The 25652-nt window shown below is 35.8% G+C and overlaps 2 protein-coding genes across 2 annotated transcripts; one reads left to right on the top strand and one right to left on the bottom strand.

Annotated features, from left to right (window-relative positions):
• Positions 1-13577: 13577 nt before the first annotated feature.
• LOC112682879 lies at positions 13578-16513 on the bottom strand. The gene is made up of 9 exons (XM_025553641.1): positions 16318-16513; positions 16139-16234; positions 15975-16040; positions 15305-15884; positions 15060-15238; positions 14500-14990; positions 14282-14402; positions 14043-14216; positions 13578-13869 (listed from the first exon to the last, which is right to left on the bottom strand). The coding sequence occupies exons 1-8, from the start codon at positions 16511-16513 to the stop codon at positions 14080-14082; spliced, it is 1866 nt and encodes a 621-aa protein (XP_025409426.1). The 3' UTR covers positions 13578-13869; positions 14043-14079.
• Positions 16514-18836: 2323 nt separating this feature from the next.
• Positions 18837-25085, top strand: LOC112682880. The gene is made up of 7 exons (XM_025553642.1): positions 18837-19102; positions 21025-21858; positions 22870-22957; positions 23385-23484; positions 23586-23705; positions 23825-23983; positions 24826-25085. The coding sequence occupies exons 2-7, from the start codon at positions 21063-21065 to the stop codon at positions 24886-24888; spliced, it is 1326 nt and encodes a 441-aa protein (XP_025409427.1). The 5' UTR covers positions 18837-19102; positions 21025-21062; the 3' UTR covers positions 24889-25085.
• The last annotated feature ends 567 nt before the right edge of the window (positions 25086-25652 follow it).

The raw sequence follows: 25652 nt of genomic DNA, 5'->3' as shown, positions 1-25652 counted from the left end.
CAGTTATTCAGTCATTACGAGTTTAATAAAAAAAAAAAAAAAAAAAAAAACACAAAAATAATTTAACTATTTAACTTTTAGATAACTTAAAACTAAAAGTATTTATACATTTTGTCAAACATGGTGTATTAGTCTTAACTAAATATGACAGTTTTAAAAAGAAAATTATACTATCATATAAAATAATATTTAAAAGCAGTTTTGAATGAAATAATATTTTTAAAGCACAATTAATTTTTATTATAGACATTTATAAAGAATTTTCTTAACATATAAGTATTTTATGTGATATTTTGGTAGTCTGCTTGATATTAGTTTTATTTGAAAAAATATTAATTAAAAATTATGCCATAGTTATTAAACGTTTGACAATAACGAAGTATTTTGAATTTTTCTTGTTTCAAATGCTATTTTCAATTTTATAGTCAATGAAATTTACTTTAAAAACTATAAACAGAAAATTGAAAACCCTTTTTATCGGACTGAATGTGTAAAAAAGTACATGCGTGCATATTAAAATTTATTTTAAAGGACTTATAAATTATTAAGGAGTAAAATATTAACTATATATTTTAACATATACACATTAAAGTATGAAAAAGTATTTTATGTTGTCTATAATCAAGATATTCAGGCGTTTTACCTCATAGCATAACTTACGGTTTGAGTAAAAACTCTTATATTTATTTTCGAAATGTTTTCCAATTAAGTGAATTTCTAATATTTTAATTTATCTAAAATAAAAAAAAAAGGTTTTTTTTTTAGTTTATTGTGTGTGAATAATTTGATCACAAACTGTTAGTTTTATGAAATATTTTTAGATATTCGGAATTTTCCAACTGATGTAGTCAATAAAAATACTTCAAAGAACCTAAAATTAGATTAATATTCTATATTTGTTTTGCATGATATTTTTCATGAAAAATATATAATAATCTTACGTACAACCTATATTAGATAATTATTTTTCTTATTCAAAAATATTCAAATTTTCCTTTATTAAATATTCATATTTCATCATAGTATTACTTACTATAAAATAATAAAAAAAAGTACTATAATTTTCAACATTAAACTTATGAAAATCTCATCTGAAAACCTATTATAATACAATAAACTTTTTCTAATTTTAATGATGTAGTTATTAAGTTTCTTACAGTTTTTTTTTTTTTAACTTTTCATTCGAATATGTTTTTAATCAAGCAAAAAAAATAAAATATAAATTTTTTATTTTAGGAAATTTAATGAACTTCAATCTGGCTGCCATTCGTACAATGACATGTATATTAGATAAAATTATAACTGTTCCAGTCACTTGTTTTAAAACCAATTTCAATTCCAGTCATTTGTCTAAATCATCCGAAGTTCAAGATACCACACATGATGGTACGAACTACGTGAAGTACAAAAATAAAATTTTACTCGTTTTCTATACCGGGCACACTTGGCGGTCGTTTCAATGTGATTCGGTTGTTGTGCGTGAGTTTACTTTAATTCACGGATAAAATAAGACGCGTAAGCCATTGCGAATGCTAGAAACCTTTTTCGTAATACCGCCAGAAGTTCAAATTAAAACATCGGCTAACCGCAAACAATCATCTTATAAACGACAGAGTTCCCCACATCTGCAATACGCGATTATTGGTCGAACTTAAGGGCATAGCACAGATGTCCATACTTAGGTAAGTTACATTTGCTTTGCGATGTCGCTCTATTTCCATTAAATTTTTATTTCCCTCGTAAATTGTTGACCGACGTGACGTATCGATAAATTACGAACTACAAAGATCGGCTTTGCGTCCGTACGCGAAATGCATTTAAAAACGACATGTTTTTTACCGACAAAAATATGCGACCGAAAATCGTAGTATTGTATACCATTAATACCGAGAGTAGAAAGTCGATCGAACGAGATGGAAAAGAAAGTGTTCAACGCCAAATACGGTGTCATTTTTCGCACTTCTCTGCCTTAGGTCGGGGTTTCGTGGGTCTAAGGTTTAATTCCGTCCCTGTGTACGCGGGGTTTTTTATTTTCAAGATGTCCCACCGATACTTTTTGTGTTATCATATCAGCGTCTCCGTCCTGCCAACACATCGGTTCGTAATAATTGAGATATTTTTTATAAAATTAGTGTATTTTTTTTTTTATTTACCATTTTTATGTGACGGCATTCTCGAGTAGTGTCCGTGTTACAGGTGAAAACTCTTATTGTTTATTTTTAATCATTTTATATATATATATATATATATTTATTTAGAAAACAAAGCCCTCGGCAGCAAGGCCATTGGGAAATATAATATATAATAATTTTACAACATGTAAGAACAAAGAAGAATAAAATAATTATTTCATTTATGCGGTTATTAGATTATGTTGAGCAAACTAGACTGTTGAAGGAAGGCTATTATATTGGAGACTGGTAGGTTAGGTCTGATGCTTTCAAATATGTCTTCCGGAAGTTGGTTGTGTTCCTTTGCATCGCGGTAGGTGTTACACTCGGTCATGATGTGTTTGATAGATAGATTTACACCACAGGATGAGCATATAAGGGGTTCCTCACGAGACATCAGGCAACCATGGGTGAGTTTAGTGTGACCTATTCGGAGTCTATTGATACAGGTTTCTATTTTACGATTTGAGTGGTTGTTTGGCCAATGTAGGGTTGATTGCTTTATCTCATTGAGTTTAGTTCTCTGTGTGGACCAGAAGTTTTGCCAGGATTTTGCTGAAATGAGTTTTATTGTGCGTTTAGCATCTTGATGAGAGATGTTTGCGATAATGCCGTTGGGGGTTGTTAATGCTGTTTTTTTAGCGAGCAAGTCAGCTTTTTCGTTGCCTTCTATTGAAGAGTGTCCTGGGATCTACATTAATTTTATTACATTTCCTTTGGCGTGGTGGGCAGAAATAGCGAGCTGAATCTTCTTTGATATGTCATTAGGTTTGTGAGTGTTGGCAATATTTATTATATAGCTTAGGGAGTCGCTTAGGATGACAAAGTTATTGTTTTGTTTTTCCAGTGAATATTCAAGGGCTTTAAGAATAGCAATTGCTTCAGCGGTGTATATGGAACATTCTACTGAAAGTTTATATGTTATTTCTTCTACGTCATTGTATATGATAGCGATTCCCACGTTGTTTTCAGTTTTGGATGCGTCGGTGTAAATTTTTATAAAATTGGAGTACTGATCTAAAATGTTTTTGAATTCTTGAATATAAATATGTATGCTGGTTGTGTTTTTAGGTAGACTGGTAAGACTTGTGTTTATCATATTAGAGATCGAGGTCCATAGAGGAAAGAAGGGCGTTTGGGAGATAATAATGTCTTTGGGGTTCAGATTATTTTCGTTAACAATTGCTTGTATGGAAAGGCATGATTGTACAGATGATACCATATTGTTTCTAGCAAGTTTTATGGCAAGTATCATGACGTTTTCCTGGCGTTTAATATGCAGGATCATCACATTGGATATATTAAGTAGGCTTGTAATGGGACTGGACCGAAAGGCTCCAGTTGCCAGTCTTGCTGCTGCGTTATGGATTGTGTCTAATATTTTTAATGCATTTTTGTTATCGTTTATAAACAGGAACGAATTGTATTCAATTTTGGATAGAATTAGAGATTTGTGTATGGTTGTTAACATGGAAAAGGAGGCTTCCCAACTGGTATGAGCTAGCATTTTCATTATGTTAATACTGATAATAATGATGTTAATAATGATGCGCAATTTTTTTTTAATAATTTTAATGAGTGGGATCCATGAGTTTTTTGAGTCAAAAATTATTCCAAAGACTTTAGCAGTGTTTTGGTTAGGAATATGATTACAGTTCATGGTGAGATTTAATTTCTTTTATTTTTTTTTTTTTTTTGTAAATGTTATGCATTGGGATTTGCCTGCAGAAAATTTGAAACCAGATTTTTGGGACCATTTTTGAAGGTCATTTAATGATTTTTGCAATAGTGACTGCACGGTAAAAAGTTCATTACTACGACAAAAAATATTAAAGTCGTCAACATACAGTGTATACTTGATGGGATTAGTTATTGATTCCGTAATGTCGTTAATAGAGATGAGAAAAAGCGTAACCAACAAAGTTGATCCCTGAGGGACTCCGTTTTGTTGATCAAACGTCTCAGACAGCACATTGTTAACTTTGACCTGAAAGGTTCTGTTGTAGAGGAAGTTTGTGATAAACTTAAGCATGTATCCTTGGCAAAGAATATTTTGGTGTTTTGATATGATATGAGGTCTCCAGGCAGTATCGTAAGCTTTTTCTATGTCGAGACTCAACATTCCGAGGAATTGTTTATTTTTCGTTGCGTTTTCGGTTTCAGATTGGATTTTTATTAATGAAAAGTTAGTTCCCCGCTGGTATCTGAACCCGTTTTGATCTGGGCTTAGATAGTTAATTCGTTCTATGAACCACATAAATCTTAGGTGGATAACTTTTTCCAAAAGCTTACACATTGTGTTTAGTAGGGATATAGTAGGGATATATATATCCAGATGTGTTGAACTTGTTTTTTTCCTTCTTTGGGAATGGGAATAATACAATTGTGTTTCCAGCTGGGTGGGATGTTACCAGAGTTCCATATTAAGTTGAAAATTTGTATTAGATATGTTTTTCCGATCATAGGTAAGTTGTGTAGAAAGGAGAAAGGTATACCATCCGGTCCAGGACTTTTGCTGTTACATTTGGACAGCGCAATTTCAAGTTCTGTGATAGAGATTTCTGAATTGATGAGGATTTGGTAGCTGTCGAGATTCTGATATTGTTGAGAAGTATCAAATACCCTAGATTTCCTTGTTTTTTCTTTATTGAGAAACTCATTATCGTAATTTAGGTCACTGCTGTTGTCGTGAAAAAACCTGGCTAATTTATCAGCGACAGTATGAGGGTCTGTTATCAATGTGTCATTCTCCTTTAGATTGAGTTTTTTTTCTCGGTTTATACCCTTTAATGTACGTATTTTGTTCCAGGTTTTCCCTGAATCGGTCTGAATATTCATTTCGGAAACAAACGATTTCCATGATAGCTTTTTTGAGTTGTTGACTAAGAGTCCAGTTTGAGCTCTGAGTTTTTTTTAGATTGAAGAAATCGAAAGGGTCTTTTGTTATTTAAAATTTTTGTCATTATATGAACTTTTGTTTTGGTCGAAAAAGAAATCGGCCTATTTTAAATTTAGTCGAAAAGTGAATCGGTCGAAAAGGGAAGGGTACGGTTTTGGTCGAAAACGAACTAGCCCATCACGTTACGGCGCGTGTACACGAATCGCGCACGGTCGTGCTGCATAGAGGGTGGTGTGTGTGTATGTGTGTGTGTGTGTGTGTGGGGGGGGTGTAGGTTTCTCCGGTACCGTTTTTACGGTTATCGGTTCGGTGCGGGCGCACTCGACGTGACGAGCGAAGAGATGTAATAGCCGACCGTCCGCGCGAGCCCTCCTGCCCGTCGATCCTCCTCGGTAACGTGTGGTCTCGGGTCACGCGAACGCGACCAACGCGCACCGGACCGCCGGCGCACGGACACTGTTTGTCTTCATTATTTTGCGATTTTTTTTTTTTCTCCTACCACTCCTCCTCTGCTCGGTATCTCTCACTCCAACTCGCTTTGGGTGTATTAGATTTACGATTCAACCGCATCGTAAAGTCTATTAGTTCGGACAACGGGTGTTGGGCCCGCCGCCGCCGCCGCCGCCGACCAACCGCTCGAAACGCCGAAATGTTTGCGGCTCACCGGTGTTTATGGACCCGCAAGCCAGGGCCGCCGGGAACGGAGTGCGTTCTTCTTTACCGTTGCGGTACGCCGTACCGTCCGCGCGCGCGGGACGATTGTCACCGACCGACCGCGTTCGTACGCGCACGCGTCCGGTGACGAGGCTCCATTGGATTTCGACCGCGCGTCACTGCTTCGCTTGGTTTGAAACGCGACCATGATCGCAAGTCGCGCGGCCCGAGAACCTGAAGCTCGACGAAAACGTCGAAAGTCTGAGCGCACGGCAGTGCGCCGACCATGTCCCAGCAATGCCAGAGTTAGGCCTAACCGATTCGCCCTGTTATTCTAACCCGAAAATCTCTGTTTCCTCTTAAGATAAACTTTTGAAATTTAAAACAAACATTAACCTCGAGTGGCTTAGGACGCAGTAAGAAAATGAGCCCTTAATATTGTACAGTTTCAAAATGGGAGAATTTCAAAATTTGCGGTTTTGTTACTGATTCACTCACTCGCTGATCATCAGAATTATAAGACGCTTCCCGTATAGATAGAAATTTAGCACAAAAGTAGGTTTTACAGTGTAACCAAAGGGAAAAATCTAAAAATTGAATTTTTTCAAAATCAATGCCTCTTTAGAGAGTGTATTTCTAAACGTATGAAGTGGCGCGCTTAGCACGTGTAAAAGTTTTCTTCGAACAGCGTTACAATACGGTAATAAGAAATTATTTGTAATTGACTTACATATATATTTATATATATATATATAATATATGTATATTATTAAATTCTGTATTGTCTTATATAGACGTCCATAGCCAGTAAGTTATACTTATGTGTTAACCTTTAAAATAATTATCTGAACCAATCTATATTTATTTAAATTAAGATCCTTTTTCTTTTTATACTCGCAAGCTATGGTGGAATATATATTCAATGATAGTAGAAAAACTTCCCTGAATATTCAATATTTTTAACTGGTCACCACCGACCATGCAACATTTTTATTTGATGACAGCCCATCTTGTATAGGATACAACACATTTCTATACAATACAATAACATTTAAAATCTTGACACTAGTCTAAAGCTGGATATTTTTTCGTTCCACATAATTTTCACTTTACAGTTGGCACTAAAAAACATTTTTAAACAAACTACTTTATGGAATAAAATTTAGTGTAATTTCACAAATAATTAATTTTAACTGTCTATACAAACCTCTAATTGTTTTCAAACCAACAAATTATTTTTATACAATATACATACATCTTCTTCTTCTTCACCTTTCTCCCATTTGAAGTTAGCCACTTTTGTCCTAAGCCTCTATTCGTCTCAATCATCTACATCCCTTACGTACACATCAATATCTCTTATATAATTCTCAATCATATCCAACCATTTATTTTTTGATCGTCCTCTTCCTTTTTTTCCTTCAGTTTTATATATGTACTGGTGGTAAGCCCAATTGTACAGTCAATTTACATGATAATTAATTATAATCGTCGCAGCGTATTATTAAACATTTTCAATGGGTTTTATTACTTTGTCATGATTACTTGATTTAAAAACGTATTGTATAAGTTTGGATGTAATTGATGTGGTTCCGAAGTATTACAGTTATATTATTGAAAACTTTTGACCGTTTGATTATTCCGATCGGAGTCGTATTAATAATAATTTACGAAAGCAGTACGCGTCCCGTTGACCGATTGTAAAATATCGTTTTTTCGGTAACTTTTTTTTTCTTGAGAAAACGATAGCCGTTGACCAACGTACTCGCACGGAACGCGAATAAATCAAAAACACTGAAATACGTACATCGATCGTATTATACTGTTGTGTTCGTACAACTAAATTGATCGCCGCATCACAAACAATATCCGCGGTGTTCGCATTGGCTTCGGGCGATTTCCGAAATCCCTGCCATATTGCGTTCACCTGGAAATAAACCGGCGCATTACAACAATTAAAACAAACGTTTGGATTTTTGCGATTACATCTTCTTGAAATTATGACGATAACAAAAGCGAACGGTACAGAACGTAATGTTTACGATTATTGAGCTATTGCAGTTCGTTGAAAATTTAGAAATCGTCTCCGTCATTTTAACGCGATGTCGTTTCGCTGACGGTACTACAGTCGTCCGCTAAAACCGAAACAATTTATGAAACGTGTACGGTCTACGATTGCGATATTTTATCGGACGAACATCGCGAGTGTGAATCAGAGCGCGCAGCGCACAACAACGGGTCGTAATGTTTTTTCGTTTGTATTTCTAATTTCGTAGTCGAAACACGCGAGCAGCCGGGCAGGAGGCATTGTATTTACGCGGTGAAACTTATTTGATAATGTCTACGTAAGTATACGCGAGAGAGTACACACGTTTGCCGGTACCATGTCCGATAAGAATAAACTAAACGAACACTCGGGGTGTGAAAAATAGGACAGTTGAACGCGACGAACAACGATAAGCAAAAACAATGTTCGAAATGAAAACGGGAGATTGACATCGGACTGACACGTTATTTAGATTACGCGCAGAGGTCCATCAAGCATACCGTAACCGTCGAAAATAGACGTTGACGGGAGTGGACCGAAGAAGAGATACTCGACAGTTGATGTAGGACAAACCGAGGACGTTATTAGACTAAGGTTATGTGATTTGAATCGATTCGTGTCTTCCGCTTCGAAGATAGCCTGTTGAGATTGTTTATGGTCGATAGGCGATAAATAAAACAGATTATAATTGATGCTGCGTTCATTTGAATATTGTTTGTTCGCGGCACGTGCTCGCCACGTTCTTCGGTAATTAGGGGCGCAATTTCAATGAAAAAATTTGGGGGTGCTGAAGCCTTCCATCTTTTTCATGTTCCTTCATGGTTATAGGCACCCGCAACCCGAACAATTCTACAGTTTCTAAAATATTTGGTAAATATATGAATATTTTTAAATTTAAATTATTCACTTTGATTTTATTAATAAATATATTTGTATTGCGTGTATAACGAATTATCTGTCTAAGATCACTTTTAGATTCTGACTGAAGCGAACGATATAATGGTTTTATAATGATGTTTGTATCTTATTTTTTTAACACTTTTTCGGATAAAAATACTGGTCCAAAAGTTTTTGCTAGGACCTTTTTTAGATTTTGAATTGGCATGCGGTGGTACTTTAGATAGGTCATTTTTTAAATTTTTAGAGTTTTTCCAGGCATGAAAAAAAAAATATATAAAAAAATTTATATATTTGTACAATAAAAACTCTGTTTTTCTATACATAACGAGTAATGCGAATTTTAATGTAAATTCATTTTAAACACATTTGGGGGTGCTGAGCACACCTAAGCCTCCCCCAAATTGCGCCTATGACGGTAATGCAACGACTCGGCACGTGTATTATCGGCCAAAAAGTCGACCGACAACAAATCGCAATGTTGTGTGTTGACATTTGGCGGTAGTAGGTTCGATATAACGTATTTTCGACGAATATTGTGTAAGAAATTCGTGAATTTGCAGAAAAAAAAACCGTCATCATAATATTACTATTACTGTTTTCGACCGTTGCAAGTTCGTCGCGCAGATTGTCTCCATTGTTGCGTCGCGAAATCGCTCAAGCGCAGCCGAGGTTCGAAACTTTAATTAAGAACCCAGATATATATTGTGTTGTTTGACTTTGCGCCGTTCGACCGTCTGTATTTTTTCCAAAACTATTTCAACATCCAATTGTTATATATATAATACCATTGTGTGCTCGTTTGTGCGAGTTACTTGCAGCGGCTAAAAGTTTCGAACCGTACCTACAAAATACGTTTGCGGGCGGAAGTATTCGTAATAGTTTTGTTCTTTGCGACTCGTCTCATTGCAAGTCGACTAACTCGCTATGCTTACCGACAAAACTTCGATAATTCACCACATCACCGTTTTCAGCCGTAATCGCGTTTCAATGTAGTCCTAGTTCGATACCGTTTTTACGGACAATACGCTCTGCACTTAAAATAACGTACAATATCGATCATTTGACATGGATGACAACATTGTTTTTAACGGCCCTCGGTCCGATTCGATTTTCTCCGTTAATCCGTTAAACACTCGTAATTATCAAAAATAAATGTGTGTAATACGTATATAAGAAACTTGTTTTTTTTTTTTTTCAATGTGTTCGATAACCGGCAGGTACAAAAATAAATGTCTACTAGTTGACATTATGTACTACCCCATATCGTACATCTGGCTTGAACGAGTTTACAACGAGGAAAATAGTTCCGTAAATAATTCAGATGATACTTATTTTGTTAGCGGAAATAATTTATTGTATTCGTTTTAAATTATGAATCGTCCAATCAATAATCCAACCGCAGATCGTAGATACCGCGGTATTGCCATTTATTATCAAGCTGTTTTATTTATATTGATAGGCACTCCGTGGAAAAGGAAACTGCACGTAGGTACCGATTTACATTACGTATATCGTTTCGATCATTGTCACTTAACCAGTATGTCTGGCGAACGAAAACGGTTTTTATTTTATTTCTATTTATAAACACCGGACTTGTGCGATTTATATGTAATTGCAAGTACGAATTGTTGAAAATTAAAAATTCACAACATTCATGTAGTGCGTCATAAATTTTAACACAAAACTCTCATTATAAGGTGATTAAATATAAAGTTACAGCTTAGAGCATCGGTATCTGTTCAGATGTCTTCTAATTAACGTTACACTAAAAAATGCAACATGCAATAATTGTGTAAATAATTGCTTTTTTTATAAAGCTACATATACATGCCTTGGAATTAAAAATAGTTTTACATCGTACCCATTCCGATGTGTTTTCCTAAAAGATTAATCATTTCGCGAAATCCAACGTTATAAATCATTCTGTGCACATCGAAGTGATCATGCGATTACTCGCCCAGTAATTTTTCTTTAATACATTTTTAATTGTTACCTTGTATTTCGACCGCAAAAAAATGCGCTGTACGTGGAACGTGACCACCGCAGTGTAAACATATATCATGTTAGATCCGTCAAAGATATTAATTTTAAGCGGCTTAAAAACTGAACAGTCGGATCGGTACGAATATTGCACTTCTCCTGGTGCTCAACGATACGATATACGATAGATACAAATTAACCGTATTCGAAACTTGCCAACTTGTTCAACTCGAAAACCATTGTTTCGTGCGATCGTCGTTTCCGAGGAACTCATTGGACGTAACACGTCTTGACCAGACAGTGTAAGGATTTCAAAATGTGCGGTTGAAAATTTTCAATAAAAACAAACGTTATGTTTGTACACTCAATAAATGATAAATAAAAATAATTCACAGACTTCTTGTCACTTTAATCGCTTTAGGTTTAACGTTTTGACGTTCGGTTTCTTCCTTAAAGATTCCACTAGAAACGGGACGTCCGGGTCCGGAGGAGAGAAAAGCAATTCTTATCGACTCGCGCGCCGGTTCTGTGTAGACTATGTCTGACAATTGCATTTTCGTCGGAATAAAAAAAAAAATCGAATCGCGCGTTACGGGCCGACGGTTTCCGAACGATGCGGCCGGCGTATGTATTCTCGAACCGAACGGGTCAGGATACAGTGGCGTAGCCAAGGGGGGGCTAAGGGGGCTATAGCGCCCCCATGGGCCGTGTTTATATGTATAATGTATCTTGATTATTTAATTGAATCAATGGATGTTCGTTTTAATCAAAGGATTATTGATGTTATGCCACTTGAAAGACTTATTCCGGCCAATTTAAATATGTATGACGATAAAAATATTATAAAAGCTGCTAAAATATATGTCCAAGATCTCCATGATAATACCTCATCTACAATCAGAGCTGACCTGTTCATATGGAGGCAACAATGAAGTCAAAATACTATTCCAAAACCGAATCCTGCTCTTGATTCACTCTCTCATCGCACCAATCTTCGATCTAATATTAAAATACTTTTAAAATTATTCGCCACGTTACCTCTTTCACTCCGGAAAGAACGTTTTCAACACTTAATCGCTTAAAATTTTTTTTAAGAAGCACCATGTCGGAAAACAGATTGAATGGGTTAGCTATAGCTTATATAAATAAAAAAGAGCAATTCAATGAAAGTGAAATAATAACTGAATTTTCCAGAAATTCGCCTAAGAGGATGCAGCTGTCAAAGTGGAGCAAGTGACAGAACACTGCAACCAAAATTATTATTATTATTATAAATTATATATTAATAAATATTTTTAAAACTATACTAAAATGCTTGAATTACGTTTGGAAACTTGGTGGTAGATGGTGGGGGGGGGGTTAAGGGTGAATTTTCATATCCTCTCTTACCTTACTTATCCAAAAAAGTGGTTAGCCCCCCCCCCACATTTAAAAATCCTTGCTACGCCACTGTCAGGATACACGTCGTCGACGGTTTTGGCGCTTTTTCTCAGACGTGTACTTGACGTAAGGAAACTAACGTGTTAACAGTGATAGTTATCAACGCATCCATTGAGTGGCGTAATTATGGGAGGCAAGGGGGAGGAAGTGCCCTCTTTGACAATTTTTTTGAGAGATTAAGACATAATTTTGCCCTCCTCCAGATAATCCAACAGTACAAAGAGCACCTTTTATTAATGAACTCTTACGGATATTATTTAACAATATTGTTACCTAGCACATGCTACCTACAATTTATGTTTATCTAAACCATAAAATGAGTTAAAAGATTTATGTAAAACTAAACAATTAGATATAGTGTATAAATTACATACAATAAAAATATGTTTTAACTGTTGAGGGGGAGGGGTGTCAGGGTTTTGGTAATAACAAATATATTATATTGCTTCCCCTACGTTTTTTCCCAGTTACGTTACTGCATCCATTAATTGATGTATTGCAATGAATGTATTCGTTTTATTGAAAAGTCTCCGTGCCAAGAAGTTTGATTTCCATCGATTGAACGCGAGACAAAAATTGCACAGACACGCGCGTAGTAGTGACGGGAGTTAAATGCGAATTCTCCAAAAATCCGACAAATAGGATTTCAAAATTCCGAAATTCAGGTTTACGGATTGCAGTATTCGAACTTCGGGCTTAACATTGCGGAATTCTGTTTTCAATAAAAAAAAATAATTTATCACCAAACATGTGTAGTTGTTAAAACTATATTTCCCAAGTCGTACATAAAATAATACTAATTCAATTTTTCAAAACCCGAAATTCGATTTTAGATCATGATATCTAGAGCATTAAATAATGTTCAGCCGTCGGCGGGAATAAATAACGAAGGAGCTAATCAGCAACAATTCATCTCTAGTTCGACTGAAAAACAAATATTTAAGAACTTTTAGCAAATCCAACCGCTTTCTCAGTACCAAGTGGGAAACAACTTTTTGAACCAACAATCGTCTACGACGGAACAAGTTCATAGGTAGAAATCGTTCAGAGAAAAATAAACTCTTCGTCCGAAAGCGTATAAATAGTTATATAATTAATTGATGTTAATATTCTTATATGATAATATTATCACAATATTACCGTGTACAACTTATATGTATGATTAAATTAATTTTCTATACAAATGCATCAAATGTTTTTTTTTTTATTATTATTATTTTTACCCGCGTTTCCAGTATTAACATTCGTGTTGGAAATTGTACTAAAAACCAACGATTTTTATATATTTTACTGGGACGTACAAGGAAATCGCAGAAATTGATGATTAATGTGTTTTCATTAGTGTTGGGACTATCTAGATAAAATTATTCAAATGATAATCTAGATAACGTCCAAATATATTTATTATAAAAATTTAAAATAGTATTGATGAATTGCAGATATTTTTATTATTTGCATAATATATCTATGAAATAAATTACAAATGTGAATAGTGACTATCATTTATTCAATAACAGTGTTATTTAACAATTCATTATTATAGTTAACAGTGATTAAATTATTACAAGTAGATATCGATAAGAAGTGAGATATTCTACCCTAAGGGGGTTGAATGATCACATAATGGGTTTAGCGATATTTTCAATTTGTATTGTTTTTATATGGTTTTGATGTTGATGGTCTTAAATGCTAACGGATCTTATTGTTGAGCAGAATAATCCAAACGCATACAATCGATGAATTTTAGTAATCCCGTTTAATCCGCTCGTGCCACACTGCTATTATACAATTGTAAATATTAGTACTTACAAAGAAATTTAACATATAAGGTGTAAAAAAATACTTTCAATTTTGAATTTGGGCCGCTTAACGTAAATCGTAATAGATAATGAGCGATTTTATAGGTTTGGTTAAGTATTATTTTCGTTTATAATAATCTATATAAACTTACTGGAGAAATCTACTGCTTTGATCGTACTTCTAGAATATTATTCTAGAATCGATTTGAAGCGACTCAAACACTCGTAAGCCGCATCTTCTTGACTCTCAAGTATCGTTTCACCGAAGCCAACGACCGTTAGTGCACAATGGTTTACCGTAAGTTGAATACCCGTAAAATCTTTTCCTGTAAGTATATGGATAATAATATTGTTTAATGTTACACTATGAACGTCTGTATGGAAATCGTACTAATCGTTAGTGAGCAACATTCGAAAAGTTCATAATCCAATATTAGCTCTTCTTCTCTGGCGATTTGATGCAAAAACAAAACATTCGATGGAACCGTAAGCATGTCTATTGTTTTAATTTCCTGTGACATAATAACAATTGTACACATAAATCACGTTTTACATTGTACGTATCACTCGTATGCCATGGTTACGATTAGATAAAACAAATGTAATTACCTTCAATTTACGCAAACCAGGATTATTTGATAGTCGAAATCTTTCGACGAGATCGGCGTCTACAGAAGCAAATAATGATTTATTGTCTTCATTGACGATAACCGATTCGTTTACAGATGACTCGTGATTTTCATTGCGATTAAGGCATTTTGAAATGACGATAGGACGACCATTATCGTGTTCTTTAAGTGACGCTGGGTGACTTAAGACCTCATTGCACGTTTTAAATGCTGAATCTTTGTTAATTTTTATGCATTCCGTTTCATCAGCTAAAGTAAATACTGGTGCGTCAACGACATCTGTGGTGTCCGGTTTCGAGTAGAATCCCGCAGACGTGAAAACACGTTCATCGCTGACTATCCCATTACCTCTGGGATTTATTTCAGAGACATATTTTGCCAAATCAACTTTACTACTGGTAAAATTTTTTATTTTGTGATACATTTCAGTAGCGACTTGTCGTTTGCCAATTTTTTTATGCACACCATTGACTTCAATCGGTAAAAATGAACATTAATAATTTATCGAACATCAACAGAAATGTTATTTCAATCACTTACCCCTGACAGTGAATGACAATACAGTACACACAACCGAGTATGTGAACGTCCTGCTATCACCTTCTTTAAAAAACTGATATTTCGGAAGTATCCAATCTCGAGACCTACACAGTTCTTGCAGGGCGCCTATCGGATCAGATTTGAAATATGCTTCTAATTTATTTTCTCTGAGTTTTTGTCTGAAAATAAACATAATATTACGTATTTTTTCTATTTAATATAATTTTGTTTTTTATTTTTTATACTTAGGATTTTTCCTAGTAGTATCGACGGTCTCTATTTGATCCTGTATTTGGACAGCAATTAACTTCTCATTGTGACCCGTGAGTGTATTAGTTACATTGCAGATATTTTCCTTAGTGGATGTAGAATTCGCACTGTCCATTAAATTTACTTCGTGATCTATCTGGGTAGTCCTTGTAATCGATACGCAATTCATATTATCCTGATTGTTTTCCTTTAATTCTTTGCTCAGTCGAAGTGGCTGGACTTGGTTGGCTTCTGTAGTTTTGTGGCCAATACTATCAATGGCGGTGGCTACAGACAGCTTTTCATCGAATTCAGCCAATTCGTGTATTTGACTTTGCTGAACATCAATCGCACCAGAGGTTTTTTTGATACCTTCATAAGAAAAAATTCTATTAAATAATATAAAGAAAAAACCTAAGAAATATGTGAAAAATGTCAGAACGACGTCGGCGATAGTAGTAGTAGTATTTTCATCTATTTCAGTAAATTCCTCGCAATAGTCGTTTTCTTTGTTTTCACTCTTATCAGCTTCATTCAATTCGCTGATATCACTTTCGTTTCCATCAAACGATACTCCTGGACAATTTATAAGTTCATCAATTAATTTTGACATCAAAAAATTATTTTCAGTAACAAATTATTTGATTTTTTTCTGCATTGACTTACTTTCTTTGGTTAATTTCTCTGATGAATTTTGAAGGCGATCAATATTTAATTTGTTAATCGAATTATCTGAAAAGAACGTTTGTTTGATATTGTTTTACCTTACAATGTACATTGATTTATAGATTTCGATAAATTATTTATTAAATCTATAATTGGTTATATACCTTCTAATTCTTTAACTCTACTTTGAAACTTTGAACACTTTTCTCTTAAATGGGACAACTCGTCGTCCTTGAACTTACTTTGAAATTGAAAATTAACTGCAAAAGAATATTATGCTATTATAATACATTAGAATTGGATATTATTTCTGTAATTTTAAGAGCTTTTAACAATCAGATACTTTTGATTTCGTTCATTTCTGACAATAATGTATTGATAGTCGCCTGCTGAACCTCGATTTTCACTTTAAGCTGAGCTATCATTTCACTATGATTCGAAATCATTGAATCCGGTTTAATCAATTGCGATTGATCTACAATGTTCAGAAGTCTATTTTCTCCTTTGCGTGTATTAGATTGAATGCAGTTATTATTCATCTTGAAATATATTAACTTACAAATTATAAAGTATATATATAAAATATACAAGTATAGTAGCTCTACGGTTATTATGATAATAAGAAATCGAACTGATTGAATATTATATCAAAGCGTTGAAATTCTAAGTCAAGATACCGTGATATTAAATTCAAAACTAAATGCGGTAAAGAAATAACAAAGCTGTATTGTTTACTAAACAAATTTTATAAATCATACTTGTTTATATTTTTATTTATTGTATTTCATTTGAACCAGTTAACAATTAGTTTTTATTTGATTTTTATTAAGTACAAAACTCTACGAAATGTCATAACACTACTTTATTCTTATATATTTCAACTAGCGAGTAATTAGTAAATAGTAAAATAATTGGATCAATTCTTTAACCCCAAATACAGATACTAATTTTTTTTTTGTTATAATAGCTTTGATTTTATCATTAGTCATTAAATATTACAAAAATGCTTTTTAATATCGTAACTATTCATTATATTTAACTTTTAATCGAAAATTGTATCGTATGTCTTTACAATTAGCATATTTTTTTGAAAATTATGAAATATTTATAAAATGTAATTTCTTTAATCTTATCGAATAATTCCTGAAAAGATAATTGGTGTTAGCAAGTTCGTAACACGAACTCAGTTAAATGTTTTCATAATTATTTCTCAGTTTTTTCAATTACTCAGGAAATGGTCAAAAATTAATAAAATATCTCGCTTCCTCTAAATATATTGGCCAGGTACCAGTTTTCGTATGCCTTTCATGACTGTTACGATTGGAGTAAATTTCTAATCGAAATCTTAAATATAGACATGAAAATAACCAGAAGGGCTTCTTTTTTGATTCACTGACAATATTGTTTAATTTTTTTAATGTATCAATCATATAAGTATTTAATATCATTCAATATTCATATAAAAATTAAAAAAAATATTTCAAAATTAATTTTACTCCACCTATCGTTCGTGTAAGTTTCCGATATCATCAGAAAGAAAATACGTTTCGCTTGGTGTTCTGACTGAATAAGTACAAATGTTATTAAAATAATATACCAACTAAAGAATAAAATAGATATTTTTTTTTGATTTCCTCTGTGGTTATCAGAATATTATTGTTCGCTGTTAAACATAATAATTATTATTTAATACAGTAAAAAAAAAAAAAAACTATTATGCGCATTGCATTATACAAAACTAGTGAAATATTTTATTTCAAAAGAAATAATATTAACGCTTAAGCTTCAGCGAACAATTTAGTACTAGTTTTAACTCAGTTTCGTTTTTTTGTAAATAATTTCGATAGATGGCGTTAGATTTATATTGTCCTATTCCTACGATTATAATAGGTTATGTATGCGACGCGTACAAGAACGGTGGCAGACAATATTATTATTACTGTTTTTGTTGAACATCAACACAGGTACCTACAACATTACGTTATAACCGTTTAAAATTGTCTCTTATACGTTATGGTAATGTATGGTTCGACAGTTGTTATTACGCGAACATTTTACTGTCGAACTGCCGAGACGGTAATTGTATTACTATTAGTACGTCAAAACTTGAGTTTATTCACGAGATTCCGAGGTTGTTGTTTGGTAAAAAAGAAAGAAAAACTAATCCTTTCTGTTCAACACAAAGTGTGAAATATTAACAGCAGCTGGTGTCACCGACAGTCGTTAAATCCTATCTAGATATGACTACCTACGGTATAAATCACGTTTTGAATGCGTAAAACGTAAAATGTATGTATCATAAAAATATTGTAAAGAGTGTAAGCCGATCTTTTATTTATCTATTTATTATATATTTTATCATTGTAAAAACATTATATGCTCACTGTTAGCATTTAGCAGCATTAATCAGTTCTCAAAACATGTTTATAATCATTTTATATCACTATTATTTTTTAATTCCGTAAAGGGTTAATCAACTAAATCATCTACTGTTAATAATAAATAAAAGCTTGTGTTAGAGGTCAGAAGTTGTATAGAGATTGGCTAATATAAGAACTTCTTGCCTCAAACACAAGCTTTTACTTATAGGAGGGAGCAAAATTTTTATGCTGTATGCTATCTACATTACGTTGTTGTAGTACATTGACGCACGTATACAATTGTAACATCGTTCACGTATGAACAATAAAGTTTTTCGATAAGGAATTTTTTTTTTTTTTTTTCAAAATCTTTCAGCGTCCGGTATCCTACACGCAACAATGTTGCACCGTCGCTGGTTACGAGTTCGCGATAAACCGAGTAAACGAGTGGTGCGCATTGGATATTATAACGCATCTCAGCGGTTCAGTCGTCGGGTTTGCGCGTACGGTGTACAACTCGTCGTGTACGATAGAGACTAATGTTTGCCGGTTAAACTGTTCTTTTCCGGTACGTTTCGCCGTGTCCGCGTGTCGATTACGTTTTATCGTTGCATCATTAACGCGGAACCGCCATGAACACCGTCACAGGCGGAACCCAATCTCACGGTATTTTCCACAAAATGTTAGATTATTCCATTCGAACGTTTGGAGCGCCTTAAACGGATCCCCGAGGATCCAAAGGACGTGCTGCGGAGCTGATCCCGTCGGGTGAGTTTGGCGTGTTCGCCGCAATGGTGTACGAAGTAGTGTATCCGCGAACGCTCGGGGTGACGCCTGAAGACATTTTCCGCGCGCGGTTGATTCGACAAGAGTTGTTTTTTTATTTGTTTTCCCGTTCGCGTACGTCGGTGGGGCGCGCGACGGGATCGATACAATTAACCGGTATCAATATTTTAATATTAATCCGCAGTACTGTTCCGACGGCGTGAAAAACGGCATGGAAAAATGTCAAGGTGTTCGACTTTTTATGACGAACGGAGAGGTGGAGGGGGGAGGGGCACTGCATATTATTTTGCGCCGTAGATCAAAGGCGGAAAAGGAATATTTAATGTTCGAGAGACGATAAAACATTAATGCGCATACAGACCGTATGTGTTCGATGATCGATGACCGAATACGGCGGGGGAAAAAAAAATCGCAACTCACTGCTGTAAGAAGTGTTGCCCTAGAAGAGCGCATAATATTATTCGCCAGTCTCTCGCGGCATCGTCACATTTCGACTGAGTAAGTGAAAAATTATTCTCGTACTAATGCAACACGGATACGTATATTTATTTATTGTTTTGATGCGTTTCACGTTAAAAAAAAAAAAAATAAAATAAATAACGAAATTCTTACTGCTTGTAAATCTATGTTTTTCCACAGTAATTTCGCGTATTATTACATCGCGTTGTTCGGTATTTATTATCGACATCGGCCATCCGGTACATTCACAAACATTTTCTTTGTTCTTCCGACGACCGGTCGCGTTATTGATCTCGTTGTCCAATCTTCTTTCCAAATCCAACTGCAACCATCTCATTGTGCCGCGATCGAAAACCGGTCGGACACGAGTACCAAGTACTCAGTGGCGCAAGTAAATTCGTTAGCGCCCCTGGCAAACTTAGAAAAAAAAATGCTTTTTTACCAATTGCAAATTTAACGCGATGATATATTTTTTTCAAAATAAACCTTTAACTTTAATAATTTTTCGAATCAAACAATTTATTTTTATTAGTTATCATTGATCGAGGTGTATATTTTGATCTTTTCGCTCTAAGATTAGTGAGTTCATCGATAATTTCTGCATATGGAAGTTTTCTATGCGAGTTCCTTTGCGCTATTTTCATAATTTCACTATGAAATTCCCACGTAGAGTGTACACATAGACAAAATTTATACATTTCGAAATGCGTAATGGAAAAATGGACTAGAGTTCGAATCTTGTGGGTGTTACATTATGAACCCGTAACAACTCAACATTACGTATATTTATATTATACCATTATCATATACAGAATACCGATATAAGGACAAATTTTAACGCGTTTATTTTTTTTTATTATTGTATTTGACTGTGTTATAATTTAAATCGTTAAATATAAATTCCTTTTTATCAATGTACGACCTCGGTTTTGAAATGAAAATTGATCATCAGGTACAAAGAAAGTTAATAAAATCGATTAAAATAACCTTTAGGGTAAAATACATTTTCTAGGCATAGGCAATTCCGTGATATTATTTGTTAAACGTACAAACTAAATCGCCATTATACGGTTGACTTGAAAATTGCCTTATACGTTCAATAAATAATATCACGAAAATACCTTACTTAATGTATTTCTGTAAAAGTAAACTGTTTATTTACGTACTCACATTTCATTTGGAACAATGGCACGGGGGTCCTTTTTATTCAGTCGTGAGCGGGGGGGTTATTTTTGGCGCACGCGATGATATCGTCTCGACATGCATACGGCGAACCAATGACACTTATATCTACGTTAGGGGTGGCGATAGGAAAGACGTTGGTCGTCGATCGACCGGAGGGGTTAGTCACCCTCCCGGTTGACCGCTGTAACCTAGACCCTTGTGACCGTAACGGGAAGCGCTTTCGGACGGGATGGTTGTCTCTGACCCGATGACGGTTGCAGGACGTAAGATTGGTGGCCAGACGCGGACGCCGTAGTCGATGTCCGCGGAAGACGCAACGGCGGCCGGAGCGGGTCGGGAGGCCGTGGACGACGACGCGACCGTGGCCGACCTGAGGCTGTTCAGGGCCATCGGGCTGTACCAGATGCTGAACCCGTCGGACAGGCGGTCGGGCGATAGGCTGCGGCTAGCGTACAGGGCGGGGGTGGCGCTGGCGTTCGCGCTGCAGTCGGTGCAGATCGTCGGGCTGTTCTTCACGCTCAACGACCTGCGGCGGTTCGCGTACATGACCGTGATGGTGTTCAACGGGCTGATGTGCGTGCTCAAGGGCCACGTGCTGGTGATGAAAGCGGACCAGCTGTGGGCCGTGTTGGACGTGGCCCGGTACCGGTACACGGTGTGCGGGGCGCGCGACCCGTCCGCGCTGCACCGGTGCCGGGCCACGCTGGCCGTGCTGCTGCGCACGTTCGCCGTGCTCAGCTTCAGCACGCTGATCATCTGGAGCACCATGCCGCTGTTCATGGACCCGTACGTGCCGATCACCAAGCCGGACGGCACCGTGGGCCAGTACCGCACCACCATCGACAACCTGTGGTTCCCGGCCATGACCGAGTCCGTGTACAACTACACGCCCGTCTGGGCGTTCATCTACTCCATGGAGGTATTCATATGCACGTTCAACGTCATCAGCTGGCTTCTGTTCGACAGCTGCATGGTCACCATGTGCTTCGTGCTCAACGCCCAGTTCCGCACCATGGCCGCCGGATACGAGTCGCTGGGCCGGCACCGCGACCGCCGCCGCATCCGGCTCCGAGCCCCGTCCACCAGCCCCGGCCGTACGTACACCAGGTCGTTCGGTCACGTTCGGCTGTTGAACGGATCGTTTTTACGTGCGAATAAATTCTTGTCGTTTTCTTGTCGACGGTTCGTTTCGGCGACCGACGAAAAATAATTAAAAAACCGTCGAGTTCACTGATGAGCGCTCCATATAAAACGCAATATGATAACAGGTCTGGATCGCAATCGTTTTTTTTTTTTTTTTTTTTTTTCTACTGGAGATCGAATACGATCACGAGTCGCGTAAAGAGCAAATCCAAAAACCGGGATTCGAACGCCCGGACACTCGGAAAATGCACGTATTCGGATTTCATGCCAGTGCCTAATGTGCGCGTTTTCCTCGTCCCGCCGCGAAAGGCGTACAGGTGGTAGGGTCAGGAACGGACGAGACGCTTAGGGGGTGAGAGCGAATGGACGACACGGAGTAGACGTGGCACTGAGCAGTGGACCAGTGGAATGGAACATGTGGAATGCTGCGGGGTAAGAACGAACCGGGTATGTGGACGAGGCGCGACATCGCGGAGTAAGTGTGAACGAATTACTTTGAGGAAGCGTTTGAAGCAATTGTAGGACAATTAGACTAACACTCATCTCGCGTGTACCCGCGCGTTTGCGTTGCACCGACACGGTAGACAATATACGAGTGTTATTGCTCTGCAACAGGTGTGCGTCTAACATTTAAACGTGACCAGCGCGACGACAACGAAACAACCGTCGACGCACCGGTATACCGGTGGAAAAATACCGCGGTATAACGACTTTTTTTTCACCGCTTCTGTTCGGCGATCGAACTGTCGTCGAGTGCTAACCTAACTTATATCTCACACGTTCCGCATATCGTATCCATTACCGGGCGCTCGAACAACCCGTTTGTACCACGCAACGGTGATTCCAACGATTAGCGTTCAGCCAAAACGATTTCGAACGTTTACCGTATTTTAAATATAATAATAATTCTCAAACGTGCATATATATTATTTTATAACACGACGTTCTCACGGTTTCCGCAGGTATTCGTCCTGCAGAAAATCGCGACACCGAATTGACTTTCATCGATGACTTAATCATTCACATAAACGACAATCAAAATATCATAAAGTGAGTGTACGCAACGTATCGCGTGATTTTATTATTAACGGTCGTGAAAAAAAAAAAAAAAATGAAAAAATAAAACGTTATAAAAGATGATAAATATAGGAAATAACTCGGTAATCACAATTTTCATTGGTGTCGCTTATGCCCAAACAAGGCGTTTCTACTTTTACAACATTTCTGTTCATAAATGTCACTTTTTAATGTGTTAATTATGTATAAATTAAATATTCCATTAGTCATTACTAAACGACTTGTTCCTTGTTCAAAGGCGTACTAAATATTCCGGGACACAACACAGGTGAACGTTTTCAAAAATAATTAAATATTTCGACATCGTCCTTCGTTGAACTATATAATTAAAAACGAAACATTTATCGAGGTGTAAGCCAACTTTATTTATTTATTTTTTTAACATTTACCGTGTTTTTAGTAAATTCGATGACTTCTTCAACATCGTTCAGCCGGTGGTTTTAGCCCAAATAGCCACTAGTTCGAACTCAGTAGTGGGTTTGATATTTCTCATCGCACTGGTAAGCGTTTTTTTTGGTTATTTTAAAATAATAATATTCTCTCGTCAAAAACCATTTTCAAAATGTGTATCTCGTTTCTTTACTTACCTTTTTACGAGTAGTTGTACGTCATGGGTTGGTCAATTGTATCAGCGCCGATTATGAAGTTCATGTCCGGCCTTGCATCGCTCTTGATCGAACTCTACATTTATTGTTACGCATTCAATTACATCGAAATTGCGGTAAAAGATAAAAATAAACATTCTCTCGTATATTTTATAGCGAAAACAATCACAAATGAAGGTTTTGTTGCTGTATCGCATGTTTTAAGATAAATCGTATACATTTTGTTCTTCAATAGAAATCTCAGGTGAATCTCGGACTGTACGGTAGTAACTGGACCGTTATGGATTTAAAGTTCAAGAAAACTTTGCTTCTGGCCATGAACATGAATTCATCCCATAATCGAATGATGAAAGTATCACCGACCTCCATTATAAATCTGGAAATGTTTTCTAGGGTGAGTATTTCGTAGCCACGTTCTTCACATAAATATATAATATACAATACGCGATGCGCAACGTACATGTGCATTAACGTTTTGCATAAATGTATAACAACTTCGTCCAAAGCCTTATTCGTTGTCAATGCAGTCGAATACGTAAAATAATCCTTGGGACTTATTTACATTCACAAGCCCTTTGGGCGAAAAAAAAAAGCGCTTAGGCGTCAAGAGTGTGTTACGTATAAATAAATAAAACAAAGCAATCGAATGAATCAAGTCGAGAAACTGTACACGTGTACTAATGTCGGAATTCTCGTTGAAAATAATGAGAAAAAAAACAATATACATATATAGGTATATAAATTCATTTTAAATATTAAACACCTATTGAAAAAATAAAAAGTGAATTAGACATCACGAATTTAAAAAATACCTGAGAAAATATGCTGAAAAAACTGAACCGGTAGTGAATAAAATATTTAACATTTTCAAACGCTACGTATTATTTCGAAGAAGCGATGGAATAAAGCAGGACTTAGAAAAACTAAGTATACTAAATTGAGAAGAAAAAGTATAAAATCGGGAAGAGTAGAGAGATGAGTCGGTGGCGACAAAAAGTCTTAAAAAATCGTAATGCGAATGAGAGAGAGAGAGAGAGAAAGAGAGAGATATGTATTACTTTGACCTTTTAGTATCTTATTTTTGTTTAAAATTACTTAAACTACTATTTAGGTAAATAAATATTACAGTGTTTATTGTTATAGGATAAAATAAAATATTGTTAAAATATATGAAACAATAACTATTGGAAAAGTGAAAAAATGTATTAAATTAATGAGTCTTACGATTGTTTTCAGGTGATGAACATGTCATATTCGATAGTGTCCATTTTACTGAACTCCAGCGCACCGGACACGTGAATATTTTATTCGATTAACAAGTAGAACGCGATGGATGAAAATTGACTAAACACGTCTAGCCGATTTTCAATAATCGAGAATAATATTGTACTGTACACTTTGGTCGCCTTTGTAAGAAGAGCGAACACGTGCACTTGACTAGAATATTTAAACATACACCTAATAGTTATAGTTGTGAAAAATGTACCACTAACCTAATCGGAATTAAAAAAATTAGATTAAGGAAAATTTTATTATTTCCAACGTGCGTCGTTTCGATAAACTTACCCGTAAAACGTGGACAATTTTACCTGTTTATAGGCAGGCGGTTTTTCATTGTTTTTTTTTTTAGAATTTTATTTGTTAAGTCGATTTTCGCACGTACTTTTACTCATAAAGAATAACTGTGTCTCAACGGGCACGGGTGACGTAGGGAACGATAATCTATTCCCAATCTGATACTATCATCGCAAGGGATTTCCGGAAGCATCTTCGATGAACGAAATTGTGATTTGCAGGCCTAACTTATGCTGGTCCATGCCTATACGTACATACAAGATAATATATTTTTCATTTTATTCAATATACATATCCTTATCCATTCCATCTTGTTAACCACAAATGTTCTCTAAATATTATATACCTTTCGAACCGTATGCTTTTAAACGATCAATACGGGTATAATATATTCGAGACAGACATAATACGAGCGGCGTTGTGTGCCGCAATGAAAACCGGAAGGATTTGAAAAAACAAAAATAAAAAATAAACATTAAAAATCAATA

Source organism: Sipha flava, unplaced genomic scaffold (assembly GCF_003268045.1).
Source record: "Sipha flava isolate LNK unplaced genomic scaffold, YSA_version1 213_pilon_pilon, whole genome shotgun sequence".
Classification (NCBI taxonomy): domain Eukaryota; kingdom Metazoa; phylum Arthropoda; class Insecta; order Hemiptera; family Aphididae; genus Sipha; species Sipha flava.
This window is presented reverse-complemented; position numbering and strand designations above follow the sequence as displayed.